This window comes from Diceros bicornis, chromosome 10 (genome assembly GCF_020826845.1).
Source record: "Diceros bicornis minor isolate mBicDic1 chromosome 10, mDicBic1.mat.cur, whole genome shotgun sequence".
Taxonomy (NCBI): Eukaryota; Metazoa; Chordata; class Mammalia; order Perissodactyla; family Rhinocerotidae; genus Diceros; species Diceros bicornis.
The window spans coordinates 41,118,945-41,141,856 of NC_080749.1; the positions used below are offsets into that span (position 1 = coordinate 41,118,945).

The 22,912-nt window shown below is 35.1% G+C and overlaps 1 protein-coding gene across 2 annotated transcripts in view; it reads right to left on the reverse strand.

The window, feature by feature from the left end:
* CCDC148 (coiled-coil domain containing 148) overlaps positions 1-22,912 on the reverse strand; it is a 238,622-nt gene that overhangs the window by 152,460 nt on the left and 63,250 nt on the right. For both annotated transcript variants that reach the window (XM_058549014.1, XM_058549015.1), the window contains exons 2-4: positions 14,381-14,443; positions 13,301-13,422; positions 5,858-5,961 (exon numbers count right to left, since the gene is read on the reverse strand). In XM_058549014.1, the coding sequence (XP_058404997.1) occupies positions 5,858-5,961; positions 13,301-13,422; positions 14,381-14,443 (289 nt within the window). The remainder of the gene's footprint in view (positions 1-5,857; positions 5,962-13,300; positions 13,423-14,380; positions 14,444-22,912) is intronic.

Consider the following 22,912-nt stretch of genomic DNA (forward strand, 5'->3'; position numbering starts at 1 on the left):
TATTTTAAATAGTTGTAATTATGGCATATTTACCATTGTATAATGGGGGTTTTTTGAATAATATTTTTATTATTAAATTATTACTATATATAAATATATTAAAATATGTTTATTATATTTTTAACATATGTTATTATTATACTTTATTATTAAATTATTAATAAATAATTTTCATAATTATCATTTATTTTAATGGCTGCATAGTATTCTATTTTAATATATGTGCCATCATCCTCTAAGACAATTCACTTACATGGGACAAGAATTTCGTTTGTATGTATAAAGGAGGCGTGATATTGCAGATGACACTTCACTGTCTATTTTTCCAGCATGTAGTTTTTGCCATAAGTGTTTTCAAGATTACATTTGAAACTGTTACATGGAGGATGGGTGCATAATAAAGTTATTTCATAATGGATTTGTTTAAATAAAAACATTGCACTTATAAACCACCCATCTCAGCTCCCTTATATTTTCAGCACCCAGAAAGCCAGAGTAGAACATAGAAACCAATGGGAGAAGTGGCTTTGTTCATACAGGAAATCAACCCGCTACTTTACATGTAATAATTCTAGTAAGCTCCATCCTGGCTTCCTACATTAACAACCCTGATCCATTAGACAAGACCAGCCCTTTTCTCTAATTGTCCTCATTGCCCAACAAAATCCAGAAGCATTTTTTTATGTTCTCAAGAACTATAAGAATCTGGGACTAGCTTGTGAATGCAGGCTAAAATTTCCCAAATTGTGTTCTAAGAAACAGTAATGTCAATGAGATGTGTGGGAGATCAAGATTTGGCCACCCTGAAATCTATCTCTTTACCTTGATTGTTTTCTCTGAAGCACATTTGACCTCCCCCACTAACTGCCTAAAGAATTTGACATGGTGGCTCCTTCCTGGAACAGATCTTCTATCATGATGGCTATAAAGATAATGTAAAATAGATGTTACAATGGGAGGGGCACCAAGCCCCTTTTATCAAAAACTCTGTCTCTCCCTGACCACATTATCTATAGATGACCCCAAAAAGAATTGTCCTCCTGCCCTCTGAAGTCCCAGGCCACTACCCACCCCCAACACGCTCCTCGCCTTTAGCTGCAATACTTAAGCAAGCAGCTGAGACAGAGGGACGAGTTGCTCATTTCTGAGTTTCTCCCATGTATACATGTTATTAAACTTGGTATTATTTTCTCCTGCTAACCTGTCTTGTTGATTATTTGGCCAGCCAGAAGAACCTTAAGGGAAAGGGCAGAGGGAGATTCTCCCTCTTCCCCGACAGATGGTAGGAAAAATGGAAATGGTGAACTAAACAAAATCAGACAAGTTTCTATAGTGTAGGATTTCTCAGAAACTTGATTATGCTAAATGGCATGGAAGTTTGCCAAAAAGGGGATGAAATATAAAGTATTTTCCTAGGACCATGAAATTCATTATTCTTCATGGAGTATCTTGTTTTGTAGAATGTAATTTAGGAAATAGAGATAAAAATTGTGATGGACTCAAGAGCATTAAAAATGGTAACTCTGGAGAAGAGACTCCTGCCGTGTTCATCACTGAGATGCTAGACTAGGTCCCCATGTTCACCAAGTTGTATGCAACAACCTCCACATCTGAAGAGGAGACAAATGGAAGGCAACTTTCTGTGTCCAAATCTGCCAATTTAAGTACTTCCTAACGCTATTTGGCCTGTTCTCTTGTACCACTGAATATGATTGTACTACAAAAAAGCCTCCTGAGAGTTTGTGTAACCATTTGCCTAGAAGATATATTAATCTTCTTAAAAGACATGCCCAGTTGCAATGCAATTGTGTGCAAGATAAAGCAGCCTGGTGAAGGGTGTTCTTGAGCTCTCAAAAGTCTACTGTTAGTACAAGTCCTCATCCTTCCAGGTTGGTGCCAAAGTTCTAGGCATAGAATCAGTCTCCTCAGAACATCAAAAATTACCCAGAGCTTCCTGAGATTTCTGGAGTAACCATTTAGTTACCAATTTCAGCAGAACAAGTGAAACATGGGGTGCAAGAGAGTGGTAGAGTCAGAAGCCATTTAAGCAAACAATAAGCAAAGGGACATGCATCATGAAAGGCAGAGCAAGAGAGTATGTTCAAGTTCCATAAATGGAACTAACAGCCAGGAGATCTGCCGAAAGTTAGGGCACCAGAGGAGGCTGAAGGCCAAAGCTCTACCCCTCCTATAAGGAAGGAACTCAGCAGCTCAGACAGCTTGGTACCTGACACTCAGCTACTTGATCTGCTTCTCACTCTTGAAATAATCTGTCCCAGCTGAGGTACCACAGAGGCCAGAGAAGGAAGTCTCACAATCATTAGCTAAGGAGTGAGCTCGGGAGCTGGGCTCAGAGTTAGTTCTCTGGGGTTCTGAATCACACAATGTCAATACTGGTCTCAATTTCATCTTAAATGTCATCCAGACAACATTTAGTTGTTGTTGGTAAAACCGCATGATATCCTCTGTATACATCCTCTGGATAATGGTGATATGTTTAAAATAATGCTTTAAAACTAAAATTGTTAGCAAGAGACTGCATATATTTCTAACAGAGACTTGGTTATAAAAACATCCCTTGTAGGCATTATAGTAAAAGTAGTAAGGCATACAAATAAACCCTCCAAACTTTATTATTCAAAAATTCTTATTAAAATAAAAATTGTATTTGTTTACCACATGGTGAATATAAATGACTTCTTACTTAACCTCTAAACCAGTCATTCTGAAACACGGGAGCAAGTGCCCTTGGGAAAGTGTATCAAGGTCTTCAAGGGGTGTAGTTTGAGAAAGCATATTAAATATAATTTTATAAACTTAAATATTAAATTTTATAAATGTAAATATAAACTTATAATTTTATATTTGGAAATTTTACATGTCTAGTTTCCTTAGTACAGATTTCAGAGAATTAAAGCTTAGCAAAATCTTTTTTTTCTAGCAAGGCCAGACCATTTAGAGTTCAAGTGGTGTGAATGGAACCTTGTGGAAAAAAGCAAAATCTGCTCAACTCCAAGTTCACGGAGCACAGGAGTTAAAGGCGAGTGCTCCAATACCACCTTCACATAAATTGGCTGCTTTACCTTCTGCAAATAACTTTAACCCTCTGAACCTCGAGATTCTCATCTGTAAAATGGGGATAGCAATGATACCTACTCTGTGGGGTACTGTAAGGATTAAATGAAATAAAGCATGTAGAATACTTGACATATCACCTGACACACACTAAATTATCCAACAAAGGTGAGCTGTCATTAGAGGTCCTTACCTTCTGCGGGCCCGTGATTCTCAAATGGAGCCTCTTATAGTGATGAGAATATTTTACTTTTAATCTTTTATTAAAAAGGAATGTAGATTTTTAAAGATTGAGAAACACCTGATAGAGCTTAAACTCCTGATTTTCTTGTGGTCGCTGAAAGCTCCATAAATCTAGCCATTTCTCTAACTTTCCTCCTTTCACTATTAGTTTTTAATTTCACTGAACACATATTCAAATTAGCCTACTTTCTAGAATAACACAGAAAATTATCTTGGAATTCTTTTTGTCCAATTTTCAGTCCTTACAAGGTTCAAGACATTAAGGTTATTATTACTTGAATGTTTTTCACTTTCATCATCTTTGTGTTATTCCAGGTCAATCAAAAGAATTATTTTCCATAATGATATGCATACGACTCTTCTATCTAGTTCAAGAACAACCTAATACACATATTAAGAAGTGTGTGAAACAGCCAAGAGAAAAACTTTCACCAGTGTCTTCCTTTACATTTGAGCTTGCATTAGTGAGCACCATATAGGAGTCGCCCTTTATCCTTGGTTTCATTTTCCACAGTTTCAGTTACCTGCAGTCAACCGTGGTCAGAAAATATTAAATGGAAAATTCCAGAAATAAACAATTCATAAGTTTTAGATTGTGTGCAGGTCTGAGTAGCATAATGAAATCTCAGGCCATCCTGCTCCGTCCTGCCCAGGATGTGAATTCATCCCTTTGTCCAGTTGATCCACACTGCTTATGCTACCTGCCCATTAGTCACTTAGTAGCCGTCTCAGTTATCAGATCAACTGTCAAGGTATTACAGCGCTTGCATTCAAGTAACCCTTATTTTACTTAATAATGGCCCCAAAGCGCAAGAATAGTGATGTTGGCAATTCAGATATGCCAAAGAGAAGGTGTAAAGTGCTTCCTTTACTGGAAAAGGTGCAAGTTCTCAACTTAATAAGGAAAGAAAAAAATCATATGCAGAGGTTGCTAAGATCTACGGTAACTTTTATTACAGTATATCGTTATAATTGTTCTATTTTATTATCAGTTATTGTTAATCTCTTACTGTGCCTAATTTATAAATTAAATTTTATCATAGGTGTGTATGTACAGTATAGGAAAAAAACATAGTTATATAGAGCATTTTGAACTATCCATGGTTTCAGGCAGCCACTAGGGGTCTTGGAACATAACCCCCATGGATAAGGCGTAATTAAACTGTAATTAAAACTTCCTAATGACTCTCCTTTTTATTATGTTTCAAATTATGCAAATTTTTAAAAATCTTTTTCTGATGGGCTCAAACATTCTCTCCACAAAAGGTGACTTTTTGAGGGATAAGATGGGTCTGATTTGTTTTTATAGCAGCAGTATGGTGACAAAGTCCATATAATTTTGTTTTTCTATGTTTTAGGTTATATGACGACGTAAAACCATTTCCAATCATGAGCCTTTTACTTCACATGCAGGAATCTCTTGCCAGAATAAGAAACTCCTATTAATATGAAAAGCGCTTATGTCAAAAGTGAAGTTAATGGTATTTGGAAATTTAACTTAGAATAAGACCAGAAAAATTATCTATTTTGATATAAAATATATGCTTAAAAACATAGATTTTAGGGGGCCGGCCGGGTGGCGCAAGCGGTTAAGTGCACGTGCTCTGCTGCGGTGGCCCGGGATTCGCCGGTTCGGATCCCCGGCGCGCACTGATGCACTGCTTGGCAAGCCATGCTGTGGAGGCATCCCATACAAAAAAAAGTGGAGGAAGATGGGCACGGATGTTAGCCCAGGGGCCAGTCTTCCTCAGCAAAAAAAGAGGAGGATTGGCAGATGTTAGCACAGGGCTGATCTCCTCACAGAAGAAAAAAAAAACATACATTTTAAAAAGCATACTTTATAAATACTACCATCATTAAAACTAGTATATATGCCTCAAATGGATGGGAAACACATCTGCCTTCTCTTTTTGCCTTGACTTTTGAAAAGAAATTTATTTTTCAGAGATTACAATTAAGATCAAGTATAGAATCATTATTTTGTTTTAATTCATCTTAAAGTGACTGCTGGAAATAATAACAAAAGTCAAAAATCTAAATTGAAGAAGTTAGTCATGATGCAGCTATATCTAGAAATCACTCAACTTGAACCCTTTAGTTCACCCGTTCCTTCATTTATTGAAAGCATTTATATATCTCTTTCTATGTGTCCTCTGTAAAGATGAATAAGATGGGATGTTTGCCCTTGAGAAGTTTACCACTTTATAAGACAAATATGTAAACAAAACATTATAATCCACTGTGCTAAGTATAATATAAATAAATACAAGTATGGGTGGGAGTGCAGAAGAGTAAGTGATTAGCAGATATAGATTATCTTTTTTATCCTAAGGCAAGCAAAAGCCATATTAATATGTTCATTGGATTCCAAAGTTACTGAGGAAATGAACAGATTTTAATTTGACTCACTTTCAAACTATAACTTTAAATTTTAATTATAATGTTTTAATTAACATGGAAAGTTATAGAACATCTAACTAGATAAGTGCACCCTTAGTAATTCCTATATGTTCATATCGAGATTTCTTTGAGTTCTTACCTGACTTCATTTAGCCTTTGGTGTTCTTGCCACCATACTTGTTTGTGTTGTTTTATTAGTGTTTGTTCTTTAGACATCTTTGAAGTCTGCATTGCTTTTCTGATCTGGATTTAGAGGAACAAAAGAGGAGCAATCTCAGTGTTTTTTAGATGTGTTTTCCACAATGGAAATGTTTAATCTGCATTTTCTAAATTAAATACTTATTCTTTTTCAATCCTATTAGAGTATCTTCTAACAGAAAATCCACCTTAAGATAAGTACCATGTTAAGCAAAAAGCAGGGAGGGGAAAAAAAACATTGTTTGGAATACTGACTAATTTTAAGTACTGTTTTTAAGGTGTTCATGAAAAGAAATGTGAAGTAATTCTATTTTCCATACATACAATAAATAACACCTTAATTCATACGGCCTCTGAAAATTTTTCAAGAGAATTCCATGTTTTCTCACCTTTTTGACACATCTTCCCTGCCAGGCATCATAGACATCATTAATCCCATTTTACAATAAGGACACTGAAGTTCAGAGAGGTTAAAAGACTTGGTCAAGGTCATAAAGCCAGTAAACATCAGAATCACATAGAATCTTGGAGTTTGGATTGGTTTTTATCTGATCCTTCAGCACAGGATGGGAAAAAGTCATTGGATAAGTTGTTAGGAGGCCTAGCTTTAGTCCCAGCTTTAGCAACTACTAGAAATATGACCTTGAACTGTGTATACAATTTTAATCTTTCAACTCCATGACTTTGTAAATAAAATTTTTAAAAATTTAGGCAAATATTTATTTGAAGGTACTAAACAAAAATATAGTGAAAAATCATGTAGCATTGAAACCCAAATTTCCAACTAAATTAAAATTTTTCCCACATTTTATGACTTTTTTAAAATGTAGCACATAATTCGTGCTGTTGGATCTCTGTTGACAAGTTGTGTCAGGCCAGGTTCTGTTTGCATTAAGATCCATTCTTGGCCATCTCCTTGATCTGCTCCATATCACAGAGCAGCCTGTGTTCAGAGGCTATTCTCAGGCATCCTTATCAACTGGCTTCCAGCTGGTTCAGCCAGAGGGAGACATTTGTAGTGGGATGTTGAAGGGAGGGAGGAATGGACAAGCCAAAGGATTACTCCTCTTGCCTTCTCTACTCTCAGAGGGGTCTCCAGGAGCATCTGCATCTTCTCCATTTCTTGAAAATTTCAAGAAACTCCTTCATTTCTTGACAGTTCTACTATGGTTCCAACTATCTCTGGGTAACCTCAGCCCATGAGATGTGGTATAGCCTTCCTTTTTCTAAATGTCCCTCCAACCTAGACACGGCAGTGACTTCCTTCTATTGTTCATCCCTGTAGGGCTTCACAGTCCTCTGTTAGCTTCTCAGCTCTAGCACCTGTGTAATCGTTTCCTGCATTAAAGACCCCTGCACTGTAAATCCTCAACTCGTGTCTATTTTCTGATACTCGTGTACACTGAACTCATGTATTCTGTATTAATACTTTTAAACATCTATAAAAGTGCTAATCTCAAATCAGAATCTTGATGAAACATGCATATTTTATATTTTCTCCTACTAGAATATTTAGTACCCTGAGAGCTTTAACAGATCAATACTGAAGATATAAAAACTTCAGAAGAGAAGTCCTAAAAAGACTCTATAATGCATGCTATTTCTAGCTGTCATTCACTGATTACTTTAACCTTGACTTTATCTTTCTGCTATTCTGGTTACTGATTCAAAATTAGGGGTAGAAGAAAACAAATAACCCAAACATTTTTTAAAAAACACAAAGTCAAAGTCAAATCTTTTCCTCAGGAGATCTTTAGAATGCTACAATTATGAAATGTAGAAGAAAAGTACATTTAAATAAGAACAGGACACTGCAGGGAAACATTCAGCAATCTCTATTTTACCTTCTGAAAAAATAAAAGTACACAGTGTTTCTAAAATCTGACACTCTAGGGTTTGCTTTAAGAATGCCTAAAATTCAACCCAACTATTTGCATCTATAGTCTCTAAAGTTTGTTGCAGCAGATACAGCTTTTAAAATTAGATTTCTTTGACATATTTGGTCCATGTTGTACAAAAAAATTAAAACACGTTGGTGAAAAATGTAGACACATCTTTATAGCTTAAAAAAAAATCAATGCTGCTGCCTTTGGGCCCAGAGAAAGACCAATTAAGTAGACTATAAAAGTCAAAATAAAGCTACTGGTTTTCACTAGACACTTCCAACATTTTGCAGAACATCCTGATTTTTTGTAAATTCACTCATGAAATCCTATCCTTAGGCCAAAAATGAAGAAAAATAAAGTCTTAAAAGAATAAAAAGATTTAAAGTTGTATCTTTATCAATAATGAGATTTCTAGGTGATTCCAACTTACTTTGCTGGGCAATAAGCCATTTGAAATCAATATTTAAGGTGGATGATGATTTATGTAGAATGCTGATGAATTAAAAATAAAAAATTCGTAAAAGAATCAGAAACTAGAGGTTTCCTACGTGCTTTATGATGATGATCCAAGAAAACAAAACCCTAAATAGGCACCTTGAAATACCATGAAAGCCCTTTGGGCCAAATGATCCATCTTTAGATATAAACAACAATAACTAGTGTACAATTTAAGTGTTGGTTACATGTGTGTATACATTTGTCAAAATTCGTGGAGACATACACAAGATTTGTGCACTTTACTGTGTGTGAGTTACACCTCAATAAAGAACTGTTAACATAAATAAAAAGAAAAAAAACCCAACAATGCTAAGATGCAATTCCTCATCTATCAGGTTGGCAAAAACTCAAATGTTTAACAAAACACTTTGTGAGGTTGTGGAAACACTGCTCTCTCTTACATTGCTAGTGGGAATACAGAAGGATGCAACCCCCCAGAGAAGTGAATCTGGAGACATAAAGCAAAATTTCATATGGATTTACCCTTTGACCTAGCAATCTTACTTATAGAAATCTATCTGAAAACTATATTGGCAAAAGTATTAAAAGATAAATGAACAAAGCTATTCACTGCAGCACTATTTGTAATAGAAAAAGACTCAACACAAACATTCCATCGATAAGTGTTCTTGCCAAATAAATTGAACCTGAATCTGATCAGGTCTCTAGATATAACTAGCAATTTACTGGAAATAAACGATACAGAAAAACATGTTAAATGACACCACCAGGATGTAATCAGCAAAATCCAAGACTGTAAGAAACTATAAAGGACAAATAATGCAATTTCTTCAAAAAATAAATTACAGGAATATAAAAGTATGGAGGAAGAAATCCAAAAAATAAAAATCAATTGCAATATATGGATATTATTTAGATACCAATTTCAATAAACTTTAAGAAAAAAAATTGGAGACAATCAGGGGAATTTAACACTGACTGGATATTTGAAATTATTAAGAAATTATTAACATTTTAATGGTAATGGTATTGTAGGGTTTGGGGTTTTGGGGGTGGGGGGTTGTTAGCCCTAATCTTTTAGAGATACATGCTGAAATATTTATGGTGAAATATTATGATGTCTGAGATTTGCTTCAAAATAATCTGGTGCAGGGGGAAGTTGTGAGCAGGAGTATAGAGGAAACAATGGCCAAGAGCTTATCATTGTTGGGGCTGGATAATGTTACAGAAGATTAATGAGACCATTCACTCTAATTTTGCATATGCTTACAATATTCCATAATATAATGTTTAATAAAAAGAATTAGTAGGGCTCAGCTCCATGGCTGGGTGGTTAAAGTTCCACGTGCTCCACTTTGGCGGTCCAGGTTCACGGGTTCAGATCCCAGGCATAGACCAACTCCGCTCGCCAGTCATGCTGTGGCACTGTCCCACATACAAAGTGGAGGAAGATTGTCATGAATGTTAGCTCAGGGCTAATTTTCCTCAAGCAAAAAAACAGGAAGATTGGCAGCAGATGTTAGCTCAGGGTGAATCTTTTTCAAAAAAAAACAATTAGTGGATGGATACTTGAGTTGGACAAGAAGAAATATTCATTCTTGCTAAGCAAAGAAATTCAAATAAAAATATTGTAAAGATCCTTTTCATACTTAAATTGGGAATGAACAGTTAATACGTTATGTACCCAAAATTAGTCTCATTTTTCAGCCCAAATCTACTATTTGGCTTCAGGTTCAATCTCAGCCTTTGACAGACTAGATCACTCAATGTACACAACAGTGTCTTATCTGGCATTCCAGAACTGGTGCATGATCAATGACACAGTGATTATACAGGTGACGATCACATCTAATCAGTATAACGATACCAGTAATACAAATCAGACAAATCTTCTGAATTTATCCTTTTCAAATACAGCTAAGTGTTCCAGACATAACTTCAAGCAAAAATCTCTTTACATGCTTTAAATGTTAACATTCTATCATTCAGTTTAAGTATATTTACATTTAATATTGCCAGAGTAAAGTGCTGCAATAATTAACAATGATTCTTAAAGCTGTTAATTTCATGTGTGAAAAAAAGGAGCACATTTAATTAGTAAACTAAAAAGGGAAATAGACTGATAATTAATACAAATATTAAGAGAAAATGTGTTAACTATGTAACATTAGAAAAAATAAAATATTCTTCTTGAGCCAACACATTTTATAAAAATTTAAATAATAATATAACAAAGAATAAAAGAGATATAATTACGATCATAATTCTAGTTGGTGTAGACTATTTGGTATATTAATTAGCATTCATAACATTAAACAAAATAAACTTTAAGAATTATATTTAATTTCCAGTTATCTAATTCCATTTAAGCCATGAGTCTTTCAAGAAAAAGTCCTATTTGGGAATTATTCACATCTTACAAGAATAAATTAAAAGCAAAATGTCAACTTGTTATCTCTAAATTAAATGAGAAGGGAAGACTCCCAAAATCATGTACAATAGCGTTCCCAATACATTTTCCTTAATCCAGATGTAATAAAAAATGAAAACTGTATAAAGAAGAAAGTATTAGAAAATGATGAGGTATAAGGGCACATTTGTTCTCACTAACAGAAATTCAAAACAACAGATAATATACAAATGCTTTAAAAGGACAATTCCTTATCATTATGAATCTATGGAGACTAAAAATGGAAGCAAAAAGTTTGTCAGAATGATTGCTACAGACTGTCACCATTTTCAGTAGTTGAAGACAAGGGATTTTTTGAGATTTGCCAACCTATGAATCCCAGGTACAAAGTTATTTCCAGAAAATATGTAACTAAAACGTTTATGTTTTATGAACAAAAAGGTTATTGATGTTATTTAAAATGTCATTGAAAAAAAATTAAAATAAAATAAAATGTCATTTGAAAGTGATCATCTCTTCAATCTCACAAATGTATAACACAGTGACTGACGAGAGAAGCAATCTAGCAGCTGATAGTGCTGAGAAATTATTATACCTACACTTAATGTCAAACTTTAAAAACCACACTAATAATTAAAAATTTTAAATATGTTTATTCTTTGATAGTGATTCTATCATCAAAGAGAAATTTGCTTTGACCAAATACTGATTTTAATACTCAACCATTCCACACTCAACCAAAATGGGTTTTTTTGGTCCGTGATGGATGGATGGATGGATGGATGGATGGATGGAAGGATGGATGGATGGGTGGGTGGATGGATGGATGGATGGATGGGTGAACAGATGGACAAACAGATATACAGAAAATATTAGGAATATATATGAATACATATGAATATATATGTACATATTCCAATACTGACAAAGACATAGAGAAAATGTTTGTGGTGGCATCTATATTAAAACAATGCTTTGGGAAAGAACTAAAAAAAATTCATACTTTTTGGCCCAGACATCCCAATCATGGGAATTTATCCTACGAGAGTGGAGGATTCTAAAACATGAACGATGTCTATGCAAGAAGATATTTACTGAAGCATGATTTCAAATCTCATAAAATTGGATACAATCCAAATATCCCCAAATGGGGATGTGATAAGACATGCATCTTTTTCTATGCGGAGTACTCATCACTGCTGTTTTTGATTAGTTAATTCTGTTGGCATTGAGATCCCAATTCCAATGTCACTTCCTCAGAAAAGCCTTCCCACCCAATTAGGATCAAGTTCTGTTATTATACACCAGACAGCATCTTTTTATTGGAGTTTATACTTAATATAATTTTATTTTGGTTTTTACTTGATAAACACTGCCTTACCTGATCCCACTCTCTTTGTAAACAGTACACTCCATGAAGGTAGGGGCTATATTTTGTTCACTATTGTATCTTCAAGGCACATAATAAATATTTATTTACCAGAGGAATTAAACACCATATAAGTAAACATTATAAAGACTATGTGGCAAAATGTTAGGGAGACAAATACAGGATTTCATGTCTATATTTATCATGGAAGAAAATATGTATGTATATGTTTATATAAATGTATGTATGTGTATATATGTATATACAATGGATCAGTAAAGTCAGAAATATGAAAATAGCTTTATTCGGATGATTGTCGTATAAATGATTTTCCTATAAATTTTCTTTGAATGTCCTGGTAACATTAAACTATTTTAAAGTTACATCTGAATCAAACAAATAATGCCCTGCTTTTTTCAGGTGGTCTCCTTAGTTTGAGAAGATACAGTTCATGGATATATGGTAATTTCTTTAGAATAGGATATCAAATGTGCCTTGGAATCATAACAATTGCCTTTTTAAAAAGATATTATTAATGAAAAGCCATGCAACACAAATGTAACATGAAAATATTAAATACAAACAAAAACTTGTAAATTACTTAATATGCTGCTTTGCCAAACCAGATTTTTAATGCAACCAAGCAATGAAAACGCTGTTTATTATATACTCTGTTATTTGCACAAGAGGGAAACATATTACATGAGTAATCCTATATCATACATGGTTCTAAAATATTGTGCACAATCACTTGCACATAAACCCCTTTCAAATCTAGTCCAGGTTCACCTTCTCTTAGATCAAGGGGAAAAAAGGGAATTCTAAAAAAGAGAGACACCTGAGGGCATATTTGTATGGTGTTGGAGAAGGAGCCTTAAATCAGATGATAATCCATGGCTGGCAATTACTAACAATTTTTATTTTTCAGATTAAGTTAGAAATTGTTGAAAGCTAATGAAATAGCTATCTTTCTAAAAATAAAGTTGAATTCAGACCTCACAGGGTTGTTACAAACATTAAGTGAGTAATGCATGTAAACTATACGGCACAGTGTCTGAGAGCATTCAATAAATGTCAGCTGCTAGTCACTATTATTGATAGTTGGAAGATTCTAAAAACTATTTAGATTGCTATTTATTTTCACATTTAAATTGTAAATATCATTTGTGAATACTTCCTAGCAATTCAATTTTCCAAAACGAGAAAACACACACACACGCACACACACATACACACACACACACACACATAACTTCTGACCTTTAGCTCTATAGCAGCAGAAGCTAATCTTTTTGCTTCAGTTAATGCGTACAGTTGTTGATAGTCCACTGGTTTATACTTGGTGCTTCTCATTCCATTTTTAATATGGAATATCAGATTATCTGTTTTCCATCAGAAACAGAAAATGACAAAGAAATAGTATCATGTTATTGGAAGCCAAAATATAGTTATGGCAACATGTTGACTGCAGGTCTTATTTTTAAGCAAATACAAGAAATATTACAACATTTATAGTATATGTGAACCTCTATGTATACAAACTTTTAAAATATTACCAATATAATCCTTGCAAAAAATTACTTCTAAAAGGGCATTAAAAGAATACTTCTATTTAAGTTGTTATATTAAGAATTTTAGAAAATTATAATGCTAAGATATAAAGTGTGACCATTCTTTTTATTTAAAAAGTGTTAGGCATCAACTGTGAATATTTAAGTATCATATTATTATGAATCAAATTAAGTAAATAGATTTTAAAGTCATAGCTGCATTTGTAACTTAGAAAAATTGAAATAATTTTAAATTTGAAAAAAGGTTGAAACTGAAAGCTAAAAAAGTTAATAGGCCAAATAAGATTAAAATGATATAAAATGTTTGGGCAGGTATTTTCCATCCAAATACATAAAATGTCCTAGTTTAGTATGATATTAACTATTTTGATAAAGTAAAACTTAGGTAGAGGGTACACTAAGACCAAGTAGCATAAAGTATAATAACCTGAGTAATTCAAGCAAAAAATGTACTCTTGCCTCAATTATATAATAGTTCATCTGTGCCATGTAAAGTAATTAAGATTTATTGAGTATATCATGGATCACATGACTACAGGAAGGCTCCAAAGGATTTAAGGACGAGCACAGTGAAGGACAGCATGGTTGTCCTGACCGCTGTTGAAGGAGATTAAAACATCCATCGAAGGGAACTGGAGAGACCTTCAATGTGATCAAAAAATGAGCTTTCCATTATTGACATTTTGAAAATCAACATTCCAATTTTATTATATATATTATATTATAATCCACCATAAATCATAAAAAGACTTGGAAGTAGAAAAAATACCTGATCTATCATTTTTCTGAACTGTCATGAATGGTGGATCTCTTTTATTCATGTTTTCCATATCTGTCAAGGAAAGAAGAGATGGTTAAAATTTCACAACATTACTTTTTAAATGTTTTTAAAGATGTATTAATTGTACTCTTTTTAAAAATAAAGCCCAGGAATGAGTGCCATAGCTCTTTATATTTTATTAAAATTTGCTTCTTCTTACTCCGAGAAGCCTCCTTCTGTTAGTTTTTTTCCCTCTGTGCCTTTCCATTCTTGGTCTCTCCTTCTAACGTCTTACTTCTTAATCCTCCTCCCTTGGATTGTCCCAGTGACTGACAAATATTTTGTGATTAATAATTGTGTATGTATTATCCTGAGTTCCTGGGAGGAAAGAAACTACATAAATTAAAGAATAAAGCAGCTAGCCAAATTACTCACTACTTCTGTTAAGCAATACAGCACTACGGCGAACATGTGGATACGCCATTCCCTTCCAGAAAGCACTTGATGCCCAGCTGTCAACTCCTTCAGGGCTGGACTCAGCTGCAGAGAGCAGCCTCATCCAAAGGCATATCATCGGTGAGGCAGCCTAAACCCAGTGACTAAGACAGAGATGTAAAGACCCAGCAGTTTGGGCCCAATTTGCTCCAGAGCTCCCTACAGGGTTGACACAGAGTTTGTTGGACCTGCATTGAAATTGACTTTCTCATCTGCCCAATCCTGCTTCCTCCTTCTTGCTTTCACAAGTATGGATTCCTGATAAATATCTAGCACCCCAAACTCTGCCTCAGCATCTCTTCCCAAGAACAAAACCTCCGATAGCACTGAACTGAATTGACATCTTTTTAGGTACCTCCAGGGCGACAGACTGGTCAAGTGGTTTCTTAAGTAACAGTACCAATTTTTCATAAATTTTTGTTCCATATCCACTAGGTTGAACTACCCTTGTCTCGTGGCCTCTGCAGTAACCTAACACTTTTTAAATAGAAGGGAAAGTAGCACAAGTCCATGACATTTAGAAACTCTGCCAAGTTACCAAGAATCATAGTGATTTCCCACCAGCTTTAGGAATATAGGGATAAACTCGTGTGTAATTTCTATAGGGTCTCTGGTCAAGAAATTCTTGTTTCAAGCCTTTAATAACGTTGACAATCCTCCCTATAGTTGGTTTCTACTCACACTCACCTCCTATCCATTAAGAGTCTTCTTCCTTTTGGAAGATTTTGCACATCCAATCTATCTACCTCCACTGCCTTCATCCAAGCCACCATCACCTCCTGCCTGGACAACAGCAGCTCCACTTTGTGCCCTTACAGTCCATTCTCCACACAGCAGCCCAAGTAACCTCTTAAAAACTCTAATCTGACCTTGTTTGAATCCCTTCAGTGGTTTCTCATTACCCTTTAAAATAGTATCTAAGCTTCTTTACATGGGCCCTGCATACCTTGCCCTTGGTCATTTCTCCACCATCATCTCATTCACACATTCCAACCACGCTGTTCTTTCTGTTTCTCAAATATACCAAATTCATTCTGCCTCAAGGCCTTCCCACTTGCTGTTCCCTATGCCCTAAAGACACTTCTTTCCTCTTTTTACCTGGTTGGTTCCTACTCAGACTTCAGCTTGACCAATATGTCCCCTCTTCAGAGAAACCTAACCAGACTTCTCCATCTAAATAAGGGAGACCCCTTGTTTCTCTCTCATCTTGTTCTTTTCCTTTCCTTGGTAATTTGTATCAGTCTTCATATTCGCATGTTTACTGATTTAATATCTGTCTCCCTCCATAGACATGTGACCCATGTTTGTCTTATTTCTGATTGCATCTCCAGCGCCTAGCACAAAGTAATAAATGTTCAATAAATATTATTTGAGGAGGGACTGGCCCAGTGGCATAGTGGTTAAGTTCACACGCTGTGCTTTGGCAGCCTGGGGTTTGCAGGTTCGGATCCCGGGCACAGACCTATGCACTGCTCATCAAGCCATGCTGTGGCAGCATCCCATATACAAGATGGAGGAAGATGGGCACATGGATGTTAGCTCAGGGCCAATCTTCCTCAGCAAAAAGAGGAAGATTGGCAATGAATGTTAGTTCAGGGCCAAACTTCCTCACCAAAAAAAAAAAAAATTATATAAGGAAATTAATAAAAAGTAGCTGGTGGTAGCTGGATGTCTTCTAGCCCCTCAGAAGAACTGCAATAACAATTCCTAAGTCCATTCTATAGCCTCCCTCTCCCAACAATAATCTTTCAATTTTTTAAAATCTGCTTTGATAGCATAGCCTATAGGCAGGAATGGCACATTTAAAGGCCCTCAGGGGTCATCAAGTAAGTTAAACGAGAGAAGTGACAAGGGTCACAACCATAGGAAGTGGCAGAAAACATGGAAAATTAAAGAGCATTCCATGCCTAAAGATATCCAAATAATTTTTTTTCCTTTTTTAAACACGGGTACTAGACAAATAAAGCAAGTCTCCAAAACAAATTTATGCCGTGTTCAGCAGCCAGTGTGTGAGCTCTGGCTTACTGCATCTCACCTCTAGTTTTGATTTCATTCTTCCACCCATAGCTTAGCTGTCCACGTTTGACATCTCCATTCAGAAGAGACCTCACCAGTTCTCTGATTGATTAGCTTCAGTCTTCCCTCAGTGGGGAGCCCAGCCCCTTTCGATTGAGGATTTATTTTTCTTGGGGTTTATATTGCAAGATTGAGGCTCTGAAACAAAATGGGGTTTTGCAGATTCCCTTTCAGTTACTTTGGTCTAACCCTGTGTAGTTTGTTCCTCCTGGTTTTCAGAGGAAAATCATGAAGCCTACACAATATTTCTCACCGTTTCTACACAGTTCAAATTTTAATTATGACCATAAGACTCTTACGCTAGAACACATTCTGGAAATCAAAATTGCAAACAAAAACTAATCTTGTCTTCATGAACTTGAAACCTACTTTGGTTCCAACTATATAGAAGACCAACTGGAAACACTTCTTGACCCACATTTTTAAATATTTATATATAAATCATAAATAATTACTAGTCACCTTTCAAAAACATTGAGGGCCTCTGAACTAAGTAATTATTACACTGAGATGTTATAAAACTAATTGAATTGTAGTGTTTCTTATATCAGAGAATTAAATAGACATTCAGATTTAGAATCTGAAAAGTTCACAAATAATTTACTTAGTCTAACTTCTCATTTTAGCATTTGAGATAATTGAGGCCCAGAAAAATGACCAAAATCACAGAGAACTTCACGTCCAAAACCTCATATTCATAATAAAAAAATCTCTGAAAATGAAGGTTTATTTCATAATCAATATGGTAGCCAAATCCAATCTGAGCTGAAATTGTTTGGTGGCAAACTTGACTCAAACAGAAGCTTATTGTATTTAATGTGAACATTTATACATTTGTGTAAAAGTGTTAATTATTTAATCATAAGGTGCTTCCCAGGCACTACCAGTTTTAAGTAATATAGAACATATGCTTTATATGACATTTCTGAAAATATGAAAAATTCAAAATATATCTGGCCCCACAGACTTCAGATAAGGGATTATGAAACTGTAATAAAATAAACATTCCCTGATTTCCAAACAAGTATGTGTCATCTAGGCCATTTCAGTTTTATGCTTACTAGTGAAAAATTCAAAGTGACTACTTCAGCCTGTAGTTAAAGTGCTTTTGGCTAACTGCTACTTGAACAGAAATTTTCATGTTAAATAATTTAAGAGCACTTAGTTTTAGAAATTATTCCATGTTCACACTATGTGACATTTTAGAAATTGCTTATGAGTGTTACCAAAATGTTAAGCCTTTTAAATCTATGCAATTACTGAAAATATTTTAAAATAATATATTTTTATGAGAAATTTCTTATAGTATAGGAAGAACATTTTGATATAGAATGCAATGATAGCTTTGCAGTAGCTAGAGGGTTGAAAAAACACTTAAATATAAAGTTAATTTTTACAGATTTGATAGAGAATCTAAATTTTAAAAAATGTATATATATGACCTCAACTAGCCTCTAAGGGGTAGGTGAACAATCAGGACTTCTCTAGAAATGAAAAAAAAAAAAAATAGCAAAGAGATCATTTATATAATGAGGCAATCTTTTTACATTGTTAAAGTCTGTATTCTTCTCTTTCCTAAGAAAATCTCTTTTAATACACAGAGGAAGAAAATGTCAGTTGTACCTAGGCTTAAAATTGTACAACATATGGATAGTTTGTTAACTCTAAACTGTCTAACTGTGTAGATATGTGGAATAGCCAATCACCCCATGACAGTAAGTTTTCAAAGATGATGGGGATTCTGCCAGGCCAAACAGGGTAAGAATAATACCAATTTGAAGAAATATCTTGCATGTAACATCAAATTATAACCTTTTTCATATGAAAGATCTCATGACACTTTGAGCATTAGTTCAAAAATACTCGGGCCAAAGTCTAGCTTAAGCAGTATTTTTCCAACATGCAGAATTCTCTTTTAAAGTCTAAGCAGAATGATGCAAATTACTTCCATTATGAAACATTATACATTATAGTGAGCATAAGGTAAAATTATTATCCTGGAAAAACTAATGGAACCCAAAGATAAACTACTAGAGCTCATAAAAATAAAGTGCTCAGCTATATAACAAATATCTCATAATCAATTCAAACATAATGGGAAAAGATCTCACTCAAAAGAGTGACCAAAACAAAACAAACAAAAACAAAATATCTAGGAATAAACTATACAAGAAGTTTGTAGGACTCATACCATGAAAAACCACAAACGTTTACTAAGGGAAATAAAACTTGAATAGAGAGAAACAATTCTAATTCTGTGTACCAAATATTTAACAGTGATAATTTGGGGGTAGTAGGATTATAGCTTATTTTGATTTCTTCTTTTTGCTTGAGCAAGATTTCTGAATTTTTCTTTTATTTTACTGGAAGAAGAAAAACACATTTTAAAAAGTACTAAGCAGGGGCAATAGTTATTTCACTATATATTGTGGATAATGTTACCACGCTTTCCACATTTTACCCAATAAAAAAGAAACTGGGAGACCCAGCCCTGTAGCCGAGTAGTTCAAGTTCCATGCACTCCGATTCTGCAGCCCAGGATCATGGGTTCAGATCCGGGGCATAGACCTACTCCACTCACCAGCCATGCTGTGGTGGTGTCCCACATACAAAGTAGAGGAAGACTGGCACAGATGTTAGCTCAGCGTGAATCTTCCTCAAGCAAAAAGAGGAACATTGGCAACAGATGTTAGCTCAGGGCGAATCTTTCTCACCAAAAAAAAAGAAAGAAACTGGATTTTATAACACCAAGAATTCTCTAAGATGTGAACTTGTATAAATGAGTATAATTTTCCACATTAATACTGAATTGACTTATTTCTTATTAGTCTTTTCTATTAAAAGACAAGATATATTAAATACATATGTAGAATTTTGCAGAACTTGAAAAAGTTAACATTAAAATATTCACAAGGTCATTTTTTAAAGCTCTGGGGGAATAAATAAACATATTAATCTATTTTTTTCAATTATAAAATTGAATTTAATATCAAACTGTATAGAAAACTATAAGGTAAACATTAAAATTTACAGTCCTACTTAGCTCAGTACTCCAGTTGTATTCAGCCCTGGTAGTCATTTTCAATGTTTTATTTTACATTCTTTCAAAGATTTTCTATGCATATACAAGTACATGTGCACATCCAATTTTTATTGAAATGCAATCATGATATATGTACAGTTCTGCAAGTTGCTTTTCATTTAATATCTTGATTATCTTTCCACATCATTCTATTTGTTTGTCCAGGTATGTATATACATATCTTTAATGGCTGCTAAATGACTCATTTTTATATATATATATCATCATTTATTTAACCAGCACAAGAATCCAAGAAAGAAATTCTTCAAAAAAACATTCTGCCCTTTTACCGCAAAACAAAATCCATAATCAGACAAAGGAAATCTATAAAATCACTACCCTTTTCATAATCCATATAAATTTGCTTATGAAGCAAATTCTACATATAGTCAACCTTTATGATTATGTCTATAATAGCTCAAAGAAGAGAGTCTAAATCAACCTCGCTAAGGAAAATGATTCAAGTACGAATCTACTTATCCAGTATGCTTTTCCAGTAAGTCTGGGGAGCAAAGTCATGTAGAAAGAAAAGAATTAACCAATGCAAGGAACCTAGAGGTTTCTGAGGGACTTAGAGTTCCATAGAGTGGAGGTGACTTCAGTGGAGCCTCTCAAGCCCTTCCTCCCGCTATGTCCTCAAAGCTATTTTAATCATCTCAAAAGCCCAAGAGAAAATGCATGTGTACCTAGTTTAAAGCAGTACACAGTAAAAAAAAACAATAAACAAACAAAAAATGGAAATTTCCAGACATTGGGGGTGGGGAGGGAGGAATAAATGAATTTACAGAGCTCACATTGATTGTCTCAGAAATTCTGATCAGAAGCCATGACTGCCAGTTTCAAGTTGTGGCCGAACAACTTGGGGAAATTAAGTAATTATTTATGAAGAAATACTATTTTGTCCCTAATTTTCTCCCCAAATTTTATGGGACTCATAAGAGAAGAGTAATGAAAGTGATCCTCTGTAGTGAAAAGACTCACCACTTGTTCTTCTTACTTGACTTGCCATTTTGGACACGCTTAAACTGAAGACTTTGTCAACATTCTTCTGATACAATTTGAAAATCCACTTTCTCATCCTACATACCTGGACTTGAAGTAAGAAGCTTGTCTGCTTCCTCCTGGCCCCTCAGTAGAGGGGTATCACATAGGTCACCCCCTCCATACCTTTTGTGTAGATTTTTGCAATAACTTTTTATCTGCTCTCCTGGGCCCAGCTACCCTCACACACATGCCTGAATGAGGGATGTCTCAAAAACCCAAATATTTCTGGTCTACCAAATGGTTTCCCATTGCTTTCCAGGATAAGGTTAAACTGCATAGGTGACAAGGACCTTTTCAATCTAGCTCCTGCCTATTTAGCCTCTTCCTTACCCCTTACCCCATATGCACGCTATACTCCAGCATTCCCAAACCATTTGCAGATCTCTGAATACATAATGCTTGTGGTGGGCAGAACAATGGCTCCCCAAAGATGCCCACATCCTAATCCTCAGAACCCGTAAATATGTTATGCTACATGACAAAGGAGAATTAAGGATGCAGCTAATCAGCTGACTTTATCTACGGAGATGACCCGGGATTACCCAGGCGGGCCCCACATAATCACGAGGGTCTTTATAAGAGGAAGGCAAGAGGGTCTTAGTCAGAGCAGGAGATGTGATGACAGAAGCAGAGGTCAGAGAGAAGAAAGATTTGAAGATGCTACCCTGCTGGCTTTGAAGTTGGAGGAATGGGGCCATGACCCAAGGAATGCAGGCAACACCTAGAAGCTGGAAAAGGCAAGGAAACAACTTTTCCTCTAGAGCGTCCAGAAGGTATGCAGACCTGCTGAAACCTTGATTTTAACCCAATGAGACCTATTAAGTACATCTGACCTTCAGAATTATAAGATAATAAATTTGTGTTGTTTGAGCCACTAAATTTTTGGTAATTTATTATTTAGCAGTAGGAAACTGACAATGCTCTTTCACACCTCCCTGCCTTTGCACATGTTGTTACCTCTACTTGGAATGCCTTTCCCAACCATTGCCTCTCTGGCCAATGCCTACTTATTTTTCAATCTCATTTTAAGCATCCTACTGGAGCCTCTCCTAATCCAGGTAGGGATGATTTTTATTCTCTCTTGTGCTACTATTGTACTTTGTGTATATTCCTACTGATGCAGTTACTCATTTATTCAATGTTTATTGAACATCTATCATATACTAGACTAAGGGATATAGATTTATTCAGGCTCTGCAAAGACACATAGCCTGGCCATCTCATCTGAAATAGCCGCCTCCACCCTCAAGCACTCTTTATCCCCTCAATCTAATTATTTTCCTTCATAGCACTTCTCACTCTGTGGCGTTACACTATGTATTTATTAGTTTGTTTATATGCTTATTGTTCACTTCTACAACCAAGATGTGTGCTCCATCAAAGCATGGCCTTTAGCTGATCATCTCAATTTCTACAGAGTACCTAAAATAGTGCCTTGACATATATTAGACATCCAACATATATTTGCTGAAAAAGCATCAAATGATTGCATTACAGATCATAGTCCTGTCCCTAAGGCATGGTAGTATTAGAGGTAAACACATAGTTTTCATCTCCTCTTCTCCAGTTTTTAAATCTAGGCTTGCCTGTATGAGATGAAAATTATGATCAGGAACAAACTCCAAACCAAAATGGGCAGTAGGTTGAGGTGTATCTCAAGAAGGAAGGAAGGAAAAATACCTCCACTTTATCTTGGTGAGTTTCAGCACTGACTATAGTTCATGTTAACTACAGTTGAAGCTGCCCCTTGACCAGCTATTCAACCGCCAGTCACAGCACACAACCTCCTACATGCAGAAACCTGAGCAATGTCTCTATGTATCAGTAATTTAAGGATATTTATG